The sequence below is a fragment of the Ambystoma mexicanum genome, chromosome 6q (genome assembly GCF_040938575.1).
Source record: "Ambystoma mexicanum isolate Mex_15411 chromosome 6q, UKY_AmexF1_1, whole genome shotgun sequence".
NCBI classification, from domain to species: domain Eukaryota; kingdom Metazoa; phylum Chordata; class Amphibia; order Caudata; family Ambystomatidae; genus Ambystoma; species Ambystoma mexicanum.
Genome location: NC_090937.1, coordinates 1,153,840,399 through 1,153,852,730, shown reverse-complemented (window position 1 = coordinate 1,153,852,730; position 12,332 = coordinate 1,153,840,399). Strand labels below are relative to the sequence as shown.

The window sequence follows — 12,332 nt, the reverse complement described above, 5'->3', positions numbered from 1 at the left end:
CCAAACCGCTCTGAGGACTCTCTTCACAAAACGCCAGTAGGGGGCAGGTTAACTCAACATCTGACGGAATGGCAGGCTATTACGTCAGAGGCTTGGGCATTGGAGACAGTTGCCCAAGTTTTCTGCCTGCCTTTTCTACACATCCCTCAGTCATCCACCAGGGAACAGCTCCCTGAAAGTTCCAGATCCGCTCCTCTTGCAGGAAATTGTAGACCTGCTAGAGAAAGGTGCCATAGAACCGGTACCTGTAGCGGAGAGGAACAAGGGCTGGTACCCCCCCTACTTTCTCATACCGAAGAAAGACAGAGGACTGAGACCTATCCTGGACTTACGAGAATTGAACAAGTCCCTCAGGAAGGACAAGTTCAAGATGGTAACTCTCTCAGATCCTTCAGGCCCTCCAGCTCTGAAAGGTTGAGATACAAGGATTGGGACCTCCCTGATGATGTCATGAAAGTGTTGCTTTCGACCAGAAGGCCAGCAACAAAGTCTTTATACCGCTGCCGTTGGAACAAGTTTTGCATCTGGTGTAGAGAAGAGAATATCAACCCCTTTTCATGTGGTACACCAACGGTGTTATCCTTTCTACTCTACTTGGCAAATTCAGGCCTTCAAGTTGGCACTATCAAGGGCTATCTCGCAGCGCTATCTATCTTCAAGCGCACTGCGGAGGAGCCTTCGTATTTCAAATTACCCTTAGTAATACAATTTCTAAAGGGATTAACTAATGTCTACCCTCCAAGACCTTTCCAGGTTCCTTTATGGGACTTAAATTTTGTCTTAAATTTCCTGATGGGTACTCCTTTCGAACCACTCCACTCTTGTTCGCTAAGATTTCTCACCCTTAAAACTGTCTTATTAGTGGCTTTAACATCTGCTAGAAGGGTGAGCGAATTACAAGCTCTATCTTGTAAACCCACTCATACAATTTTTCATAAAGACAAGGTTGTCCTACAGGTGAAGCCTAATTTCCTCCCAAAGGTGGTTTCTGAATTCCACATCACTCAGAAAATGACTTTACCTTCATTCTATCCGCCTCCCCATCCGGGGAAAGAGGAAGAAAGGCTACTTCTCCAGCATGGGGTCTGGCATGGATTCACACGCTCATGAATATTCCCCGTCGTCAGGCTGGGAATCCTCGGTAAAGAAAAAAAAAACAGTATCAGTTTCGTTTCTGATCTGTCTTTCGTAGAAATAACCAATCACTGGTCTCTGCGTCATACTGACCACAGCCAATGACTGCCCTCTAGCTAAGCACCGCATCTGGCAGCCATCTTCAGATTTTTACCGCACGTTCATGTGTTGGGATCCTCGTGCTATTGCTCTCGAGCGTTAGTGCTATTTTTTCACGTTTTTTCTCAAAAACTTCGTTTTTTTTTCGGTCAAAAGAGCCTCAAGCTCCACCGACTCTCCATCCGATCAACGGGGACCCGTGTGGGATTCGTATGCGCCCCTCAAGGGTGAAGATTTCGTCGAGCTACGCTTTTGGAGGACTCCAGAAGTTTCTCAGGCCCGGACATGGCCCAGGAGAAGGGAAACTCGACGGCCGGAAAGCTGTTCAGGATCTGCCCTGGATGCCAGCTGCAGAACGTCTTTAAGGAGGACGAACACTCCTTTTGTCTCTACTGCTTACATGAGGACAAGACGCACGTGGAGAAGGACTGTGCGTTTTGCGGCAATATGTCGGAGCGGACCATGAAGGACCGCCATCAACGTCTCGCCAACTGGCTGGAAGGGAAGAGCCCGTCAGGCGAGAAGAAGAGGAAGAAATCCGAGCGGTCTTCTAAGACCTTTGAGGACGCCCCGGCGACGGGGGTCCAACACAAGGCCAAGCACTGCGAGTCCGCTGGCACCGGGAGCGCCGAACGGTCGGGCTCTGCGGGCGCCAGGCAGGGCGCACCATCCCCGGCACCTTCAGCCACGAGCCAACGCTCTGGGTCGGGTAAGAGGAAGGGCGAGCACCCGGCGAAGCTCCTGGAGAGGCCCCGGTCGAGCTCGAAGGCCCCATCGGAGGGGGAGCGAGGCAGTGTCCCCCCCCCCTCAAGGATAAGGCGGTGAGCGCCCCTAAGGTGGTAAAGGCCTTAATCCGTCCGGCCAAGCACTCTATCGATACTGTCGCGGCGGCCCTGGCTCAGCCTGTGGAGGCTACACCAGTGGTGGCGACCTCGGGGCTCAGAGTCTCCCTGCCACCTCGGAGGGAGTCCTCTTTTGTGCCCATCGATAGGACCCCCGTGAAATCCCCGGCGGGGAAGAAAAAGGGGGGGCAGGGCGTCGTCGTAGATTCGGCCTCAACCTCCGAGGAAGAGCTGATTGAGGTCTTAAGCCACGGCCTTGGCGTGGAAGAAGACCGGCCCGTCGGGATGGATCCCGACGCAGGTGACGACGACATCGTCGAGGGTGCCAACAGGGCCCCTGATCGCCCGTCGGATTCCCCTCTGCCAGTGCCGCAAGACAACTTGGCGGCCATTTTGTTGGCTATACAGTCCTTATGTTCAGAGATAAAGACGAGACTACCGTTGCCGACGGAGGAACCTCTCCCGTCGGGGCATCCTGAACCGGGACCTTCTGGTGCTCCCCCGCCTAAGAAAAGAAGGATTCACCCTCCACCTCCTTTTCAGCCGTCGCGCCCCGTCCAGCCCTCCTCCCCGTCCACCCGAGGGGATGATACGGAGACTGACACGGCAGCGACGGGTACGGACGACGAGGTATACGACGAGGATCTACCGTCGTCACCTCCCACCAGGGCTTCCCCGCCCGACGAGATTGGATCGTTCCACTCCATGATCGCCAGGGCCTCCGAGCTTTTCCAACTCTGCCCTGAGGAGAAGAAAAAGGAAGGATTCCTTTATCAACGGCGCGAGGCCAAGAGGAAGACGGTCCTCGCGGTGCCTCTACTGGACGACATTTGGGATGAGGGCCTCGCCCTCCTCAAGAACCCTTCCACGACGCCAGCTAGAAGAGACCGGTACGAGAAGAAGTACCGGGTCCCGGACGCGGCCCCCCTGTGCCTCCGGGTGCAGCCTACCCCGGACTCCGTCTCCGCGGCGGCCAGGAAGAGCGCGGGGGGGGTGCGGCCTCCACATCGACTTCCCCACCGGACGGCGAGGGAAGGAAATTGGACGCTATGGGACGCAGGGTCATCTCGTCTGCAGCGACGACGATTAAAGCGGCCAACGCCTTGGCTATCGTGGCCCGCTACGACAGGGAGCTATGGTACAAACTGGCTCCCCTGCTGGACTTCCTACCGGACGACAAGAGAGCGGATGCCTTGGAGATCCTACAGGAAGGCGAGGTGGCGTCGGACCACGCCATCACTATTGCGACGGACATCGCCGACACTGGGTTTCGCCAGTTGAGCAACGGCGTGTGCCTTAGGCGGCGTGGATGGCTCAAGGCTACGGACTTCCGTCAAGACGTACAGACCAGAGTCCTGGACATGCCGTTCGATGGGAACAACCTGTTTGGGAAAACAGTGGACGATTCCCTTCAGGCCATTAAAGCGGACACTGAGACGGCCCGGGCCCTTGGGGTTCTGCAGCAACGACGGACGCCCTTTCGGAGCAGCGGAGGCAAGGGCGCCTCCAAAGGTTCCGGCGGCGGTTTCTCCACCTACCGTCAAGCGGCCCGCTCGTCGTCTCAGGAGGCCTACAGAGGACGAGGCAAGTCTGGCGGACCCCGCCGTCGTCGCCAAGGAGGTCAAGGCGGCAAAGCCTCGTCGAAACAGCCGTGGGGGTCGGGCCCCCACCGAAGCACCCCGGTGGGAGGCCGGCTGGCGAGCTTCGTCAGCGTGTGGGAGTCCATCTCCACCGACCGTTGGGTGCTGGACGCCTTAGCCCGGGGCCACGCGCTCGAGTTTCAAAGAAGGTGCCCGCGCGTCCCCCCCGTGGCCAGGAAAGAGCTTCACGTCCCTCAGCTTCTCCTGGAGGTAAAGGCGATGCTCAGGAAGGGCGCCATCGAACTCGTCCCAAAGAGGCTTCGGGGCTCCGGAGTTTACTCGAGATACTTCCTCGTGAAGAAGAAGACGGGAGGATGGCGCCCCATCCTAGACCTGCGACGTCTGAACAAGTTCATCAAGGCGCAGAAGTTCCGGATGGTCACCCTCCAGCACGTCCTGGGGCAGCTGGAGGAAGGAGACTTCCTGTCGTCGTTGGATTTGGAGGATGCCTACTTCCATATTCCCATCCTAAAGGGGCACCGAAAATTCCTCAGGTTTGTGGTCCAAGGACGTCACTACCAGTTCAAAGCCCTCCCCTTCGGACTACGGTTGGCACCCAGGGTATTCACCAAGTGCCTTGCACCGGTGGCGGCGCAGCTGCGCCGCGAGGGGATCCACGTCTACCCCTACCTGGACGACTGGCTCATCCGAGCCAAGACGAGGGAGCTCGCCGTGGAGCACACGGCAAGGACCGTCCAACTTCTCACCGACCTGGGATTCTCCGTGAACTACGCCAAGTCCCACCTGGTACCCGCGCAAAACGCACTGTTTCTGGGAGCGAAGCTCGACAGTGTCCCTTCTGGCCTCCCCGTCGGAGGAAAGGACCAGGTCCATCCTGGGCAAAGTACAGTGGATGTTGGTTTCCGACGCGGCCAAGGTGAGGTTCATCAATTCCCTCCTCGGAATGATGTCTTCTTGCATCTACCTCATTCCCATGTGCAGGCTCCGGATGCGCCCGTTGCAGGAGTTCCTGGACGCGCGCTGGATCCAAACGACGGGCGGCTTCGAGGAGAGGATCGCACTCGACGAGAGTTTCAGCCGAGCGGTCCGGTGGTGGAGCAACAGCGCATATTTGACGGCGGGCATGGACTTCCAGACCACCAGGAGACAGTGACCACGGATGCCTCCCTGGAAGGGTGGGGAGTGCACACCGAAAATTTGCACGCAAGAGGCCTTTGGCTCCCGACGGAGAAGTTCCTCCATATCAACGTCCTGGAGCTCCGTGCAGTGTTCTGGGCCCTCAGGTCCTTCCTTCCGTCCCTCAAGGGCAAGGTGGTGAGGATCTTCACCGACAACACCACCACCATGTTTTACATCAGGAAACAGGGCGGAACCAGGTCTCCAGCGCTGTCCAAGGAGGCGCAGGACCTGTGGCATTGGGCCGTCGCCCAAAGGATGTTTCTGGTGCCGTTTCATCTGGCAGGGATAAAAAACACCATCGCCGACTCACTCAGCAGGGAGCTGCGCTCGTGCCACGAGTGGGAACTACGGCAGGATCTAGTGGATCGCCTCTTCCGACGGTGGGGCACACCCCAGATCGACCTGTTCGCAACGGCGACGAACTCCAAGTGCCGGAGGTTCGCCAGCAGGTTTCCCCAGGCGAGGAGCATGGGCGATGCTTTCTCATTCCCCTGGGAGGGCCTGTTCCTCTACGCGTTCCCTCCTTTGCCACTGCTAATCCGGCTCGTCAACCAGCTCAAGAGGTCACGGTGCAGGATGATCCTTGTCGCACCTGCGTGGCCGAGGCAGATATGGTTCCCGGACCTTCTGGACTTGTCAGCGTCCCCGCCAATCAAGCTGCCGGTGGACGCGGATCTACTCTCCAGGGAAGGAGGCGCCATCCTCCACCACGACCCCTAATCGCTGAACTTGCAGGCCTGGCTCCTGCAGCGCTAGAGTTTGGAGAATACGACATACCGGCCGACTGCAGAGAGGTTCTTGCAAAGGCCAGGGCGTCCTCGACTCTTAAATGCTACGGACACAAATGGAAGAGGTTCTCTGTCTGGTGCCACGCACAGAAGATTAACCCTCTACGGATTACGGCTCCCCAGGTACTGCCGTACCTGCTGACGCTGGCCAAAACTGGACTGGCACACGCGTCCATCAAGATTCATCTTGCTGCGATCTCCCGATACACCAGAACCACGGGCCGGACGTCCTTGTGGTCTCATCGTCTGGTGAAAGAGTTCATGAAGGGACTGTTCAGATCGTTCCCGCCGGTGAAGGCGCCGGCCCCGGCGTGGGAGCTCAACGTGGTGCTGACCAAGCTCATGGGACCTCCGTTCGAGCCTCTGCACTCGGCCCCGTTGAAGTTTCTGTCGTGGAAACAGCGTTTCTTGTGGCCATCACCTCCGCACGACGGGTGGGAGAGATCCAGGCCCTTTCCTGCAAGGCCCCGTACTGGACTTTTCACGACACGAGGGTAGTGCTCAGGACGCACCCCTCCTTCATGCCCAAGGTACCGTCGGACTTCCATCTCAACGAACCCTTGGTGTTGCCTGTGTTCTTCCCGTCGCCTTCGTCGCCGGCTGAGAGGACTTTGCACTCGCTGGATGTGGCTAGAGCGCTGAAGTTCTACGTGGACCGCACAAAGTGTTTTCGGAAGACGTCACAACTCTTTGTGAACTTTGGACCTGTCAATCAGGGGAAGGCTCTCTCGAAGGCTTCCATTTCCAGATGGCTCTCCAGCTGTATCATGTACTGTCATCGGTTGGCAAACCGACCGCTGCCTGGCCGTCCGAGAGCCCATTCCACCAGAGCGATTGCAGCTACCACGGCGTTCCTTTCTGGTGTGCCCCTGCTGGACATATGCAGTGCTGCTACGTGGAGGTCGACGCACACCTTCACGAAATTCTACTGCGTCGATCGGGATTCCAGGGAGGAGTCCAGGGTCGGCCAAGCAGTGCTGCGCAACCTGTTCGCCTGAGGTGAGCCTGGTGAGGAGGTAAGATTGCTTGATGTTGAGTTTGATGTAATGCTTAATGTTGAGCCTTTGCCACCTCCCGTGGTTGTGCATGTGTGTACTGCTATGTATTCTTTATTCATGAGCATGTGAATCCATGCCAGACCCCATGCTGGAGAAGGAACAAGTTACTTACCTGTAACTGGTGTTCTCCAGCATGGGTCTGGCATGGATTCACATGCGAACCCTCCAGCCTACCCCTCTGCGGCTCTTCACTTGGTCATACTGCCACTTCACGTGCTTCCAAATCTGAAGATGGCTGCCAGAGGCGGTGCTTAGGTAGAGGGCAGTCATTGGCTGTGGTCAGTATGACGCAGAGACCAGTGATTGGTTATTACTACGAAAGACAGATCAGAAACGAAACTGATACTGTTTTTTTTTCTTTACCGAGGATTCCCAGCCTGACGACGGGGAATATTCATGAGCATGTGAATCCATGCCAGACCCATGCTGGAGAACAACAGTTACAGGTAAGTAACTTGTTCCATAGGCTGGACCCAAGGTGAGCTTAAGCTTTTACATCAGCAGACTTGCTAGGATTAGGCAAGCAGACCAACTGTTCATGGGTTACTCAGGGCACAAGTTGGGACTACCGATAACAAAACAAACCATTTCCAGATGGATTATTTTGGCCATCTTGGAATGCTACAAACTGTCAGGGAAAGAGCCTCCTCAAAATCTTAGGGCTCGTTCAACCAGGGGTATCGCAGCCTCCTCGGCCCGCCAAAGAGGGGTGCCGGTTCGAGACATATGTGCGGCTGCCACATGGTCGTCTGCACATACATTCACAAGATTTTACAACCTGGATTCCTCCTTTAGTCAAGAGACTAGGTTTGGCAAAGCCGTATTACATTCGGTTCATTCCTGAAAGGAAACATGGCGTTTTACTCCCACCTCCAATTGCACACCACTGCTATGGGAGTCTATCAAAGATAAGGAATACGTCGGAGGACACAATCCCTTCGAAGAAGAAGTTACTTCTTACCTTGTAACGTTCTTTCGATGGGATGTTCCTCCGACTTATTCCTTAACGCCCCTCCCATCCATCCCCGCAGTAATACTTCCCTTGTGGTTGCAGCTTACGCTCCTTCAAGGTCAATAATCAATTCATGTAAAACAACTGTTAACGTCAAAACGGAACTGTGCAACGGATGCTGCGCGAGTCTATTTATACGCGTGGTGACGTCGGCGCCGATACGGAGGCCGTCGAGGGACATCGACGCACAGCGCCCTCTACTGAAAAAAACATTCCGAGGCCAGCAAGCTGGGAGATGATCTATCCAAGATAAGGAATATGTCGGAGGAACATCCCATCGAAAGAACGTTACAAGGTAAGAAGTAACTTGTTCTTCTAATGATTGTATCTGCTTAGATTCATATGCACCCTCCTGTCCTCCCCTCTTGGAGTAGAAGGATCATAGACACTTTACACCTCTCTCTCTGTACTCTCGCGGCAGAAAAAACACAATCAGAGGGACATTGACGCGTGAGGGATTTTGGGTACATTACACGTCACGGATAGTCTTGCAGGCACGCCCATGTCGACGTCCCCTTTCGATCCTCTAAAGAAAGATGCAATACTCAGCGATTACCACTGGATGTCGGACTATATGCACAGCATGTGAATCTAAGCAGATACAATAATTACGGTAAGTAATTCATGTCATAATCTGACCATCTTTTTTGAAATTCATAATCTTTTTTTTTCTTCAGTTTCATAGTTACTCTTTCCAGCATTACCTATTTACCCATCTACCCAAGCCATTTCCAATTTTAGAAATAAGAAGTATTTTATTTTGTAGATGTACTGTTTGTCTGAGTTAATTGTTCAGTAATCAATATTATAGGTTTTTTCTGTGTAATATTTACATTTTTCCAGCTCATATTGTGTCCTAGCACCACAGGACCTCCTCGGTAGTGCATGTTTAAACTTTCTAAATTCTCTAAATATTTTATTTTTTTAATTGATATTCCACCACAAAGGAATAAAAGTTACTTACTGGTACTCCTATTTCTCAGTCATTTATATCTTCATTTCAATCATAAAACAGCCCATCATCGTCCCAGCCATGTCAGGTCCTAGAAGAACCGATTGCGAAAGGGTGTCCTCCTCCCTGACATTGTAAAAATTATAGTGGGGCTCTTTGTAGTCTCAGTGGTTGCCTTTATGCAAACATGATGGCATCACTGATTTATTTATTATATTCAATATAGTTAAAACATACAGAAGCAGCACATTTTATTTTTCTTTGTAATGTAGAAAATGAAGGCAAATGTTGAAGGTGAATGGGTATTTTAAAATATCCATTATGGCCTCCCATCATTCAAACAAAATAGTTACTGAATATGGCCACCATGGAGCTGGAAGGGGGGGGGCTCAATGTGGAGCGCCTTTCCATTTTCCTGGTGGCCGGTAGCAGCAGCGGAGTGCCACCGCCAAACCTATCTGGTAAGTGGGTTTGGGGGCGGAAAGGGGGCGCAGAACCAAAGGAAGTGGGGGGAAGATGGTTTTGCGGGGGAAGCGGCCATCTGGCTGCTCGGACCATGGGTTGAGATCATGGGATTTAGTCTGCGATCCGAGGAATCTGATTGGTTATCGCTCACCTTGGCTGCTAATAGAAGTAAATAACCCTTCCTTCCAAAGGTGTGCTGTATCTGCATAGAGAGCAAAACATTCTGTTATTTTAAAGTTTATGCTCCTTTCTATTTGCATCTTAAAATGCTGTGTACCTCTCGTGTACTTGTGATCATTAATCTATTTTTATTCCTGTGCATTGCAGCAGTTTGTTTATGTTCTTTTCCAACATATTAATGTAGAAATACACTAGTGTAGGCTTCAGATTATATAGTACAAAATATCAATACATTATTTATTTTTCACTTTATGGGACAATGTTAATGAACTGGAGCATAAACCAAACTTCATATAATCTCTCAAGAACTGTTTCATCATTGAAATAAATATAGGCTATGCAGGGAGGATGAGAGCGTTAAGTTATGTCCACTGAAAAGCTAAGTTCCCCATAAAATTAGGCAACTTGAAATATATTATGCAGACAGCTACAATAACTATTGGATCAGGTAAGACATGTCAGCCTGCTCCGCTAAATACAGTATGCCACTTTGGTGTCAGTATGACTGTTTAGCATCAAAAACTCTTTTGGATGTGTTTATCAAAATCTGCATTCTGACAGATCTATTTTAACTTTTGTCTTTTTTAGGCTTTACTGGCATTAGGAATCAGCCAATCTGTGCGAACACCAGACCCTGGCCACCCGTAAGAATTTTCGAGCTATGTCATTCTTTGTAAATCAAGAAAGGAGTGTCATTTTTGCAAGTTCCTACGAACTTATAAGTTGCTTATCCTTATTAAACAGTAACATTCATAAAAACTAAGTAACATCCCACTCTTAATCCTTGAAACATTCCCTGAGACATTGCTTGCATTTTCCAAGAGCTCAGGGTTGGCAAATTAAACCTTTGGCGTTCCAAGCTCACACAAGTTTCTATTTGGCCTCCTTCCAATCCTCCCAAGCCTTCAACAATCTCTATCTAAATGGTACTGTCATGGTCCAGGGCTCTATTTTGGTGACATTCCAGGAAAATATGTTCATCTGAGACATTTATGTTGTGTGCGCCCCATACCCTGGTTCTCTCCCTGTGAGAATCAGTTAATTGCTTCTAGTCGAACTCCCACTCCCATGCGTCCCATTACTGCCCCTTCCGGTTGACTTATTTATTTTATTTTTAACTGATGCAACTTGTAGCATCCCCTCTCCCAACTGTAAATCCGGAAAACCGAACCTTCACCCACATCTTCGTTCGGAACCAAGGGCCTTGTTTCCGACTTTACCGTCCCTCACAGCCAACCGTCTACCCCAAAACCTTCATCATTGATAACCTCACACCCTCCTTGAATTATCCTCAACTGTCCCGCAGCCGCTTAATCATAGCCCCCGTCCCCTGGACTGTCCTCACTTGCCCCTGGTGTCCGTCCTCACCCACTTCCGCCCGTACTTGGCCCCTGTCCCACAACGTCCCTCCTCCCGGGAGCATCAAAAGTCACTTGTCCCTATCTCCACTCTATTGATCTGAGAACACAACAAGTCACCTTTAACTCTAGGAGAGTGAGTCACAGCATCGGCAGAACGCTGGGCGTTGCTAGGTGGTACACACCCGTCCTTGTTGTTTCCACATCATTGTATAGCTGAGTGTATCAGGGCGTAGTGAATCTGCGTACCTCCTGCCGCTCAGGCGTTTCGGGGCTGGGACTGGTGCACTCTTTGCAGCTTCTGGACCTTAAGCCATCCTGTTGTGGGTGTTCCAGACCCTGTGTCAATCGCCTCCCGCTACGTCTCCTTGGGTTGTTTCACTCTCCGCTCTGGATGCATGAGATGGTCTGCCTCCTCTGTGTTTGCAATGGACCAAGTTCTACCCTCGTACGTGAACTGTAGAGAGAAAGGGAACCCCCATCTGTATCACACCATTTTAGTCCAGAGCCAAACTGTCACCACCCTCATTGCCTTTCTCTTGAGCAGCGTGCCCAAATACAAGGGCTGTATTTGGGTATCTCCGAATCTGATTACCGATTGCTGCCTGGACTGGCCCATGATTTGCTCCTCCTGTGTATACAAGTGTATCTTGGAAAGCACGTCTGGGTCCCAATTGTTGCGTTTGAGTCGATAACTGTTGGGGGAGTTTTCCTAAAGTCCTACTGGTAGTAAGACTTTAGAAAGCTATCCCAGTGGTTTGTAGATCCCCAACTCTTAGTATCAGTCTGTACTAGCTCATGACCTTGGTAGAGTGGCAGAGCAGTCAGGCTTAACTTAACGGAAACATGTAAGTACACTGAATCTAGTTAGACAGGCACAGCAAAGAAGCACTTAACACTTATAAGTTAAATGAAAGTATATATTTATTATTTAAACCATAATCACTTTAAATATTTTAGACGTTTACACTAGAACACATGGGAATACTTGATGATACACTTCAAAGGACACTTTCACTTTTGTTTGCGGTTACATTTGTAGCAAGGTTAGAAAGGGAAAAGACAATGTTATCGTATTATCAGTTATTGCGCACTCATGCAGTTTTCAATGGTTTATACAGTAATGCATGTGTTCTGCAAACACATATAGTAAAGTCACTTAAAGGGAGGAAAATGGTTAGTGTAACATGAGCTTGGTTCTAGAGACGGTTTCTTCGCAAGTTAAGTCCTTAAAGTCCCAAAATGCAACCCTAGCTAAAGGCAGTTTGGAGAGGGCTTGAAGTCTTGACAAGCAACAAATGAAGATGATTTCTTGTGGATTTCTTCCAGTCTGTAATAGTATTGAAGCAGCAAATTAACAACTAACAAGGGAGACCTTAAAACGGACTCTAGGAAGGGAGACAAGCAGCGGCTTGGTTCTGAGGGGGTTGCCCTAGACACCTCTACATGCACTCCAAAGCTCTGGAGCGACTTCTTGGAATCGGAAAAGCAATACCTTTTTCCCCACAGGACCTTAGGTTATAAGAAAGTGTCTGTGCTGGATTCTCCGCGTTGTTGCAGCTCTGGACCCGACCTCCGGATTCCTTGGTCTGATAACTGAAGGCAGGACAATGGACAGGATCTCTTGGCCGCAGTCTCGAAGGAGGACCTGTAACACGACTTTC

The 12,332-nt window shown here is 51.3% G+C and overlaps 1 protein-coding gene across 1 annotated transcript in view; it reads left to right on the top strand.

Moving 5' to 3' along the window:
- The window catches only part of SLC30A9 (solute carrier family 30 member 9), a 1,100,681-nt gene that overhangs the window by 536,089 nt on the left and 552,260 nt on the right, over positions 1–12,332 (top strand). Inside the window, exon 10 of the mRNA XM_069631745.1 lies at positions 9,899–9,954. Within this exon, the coding sequence (XP_069487846.1) occupies positions 9,899–9,954 (56 nt within the window). The remainder of the gene's footprint in view (positions 1–9,898; positions 9,955–12,332) is intronic.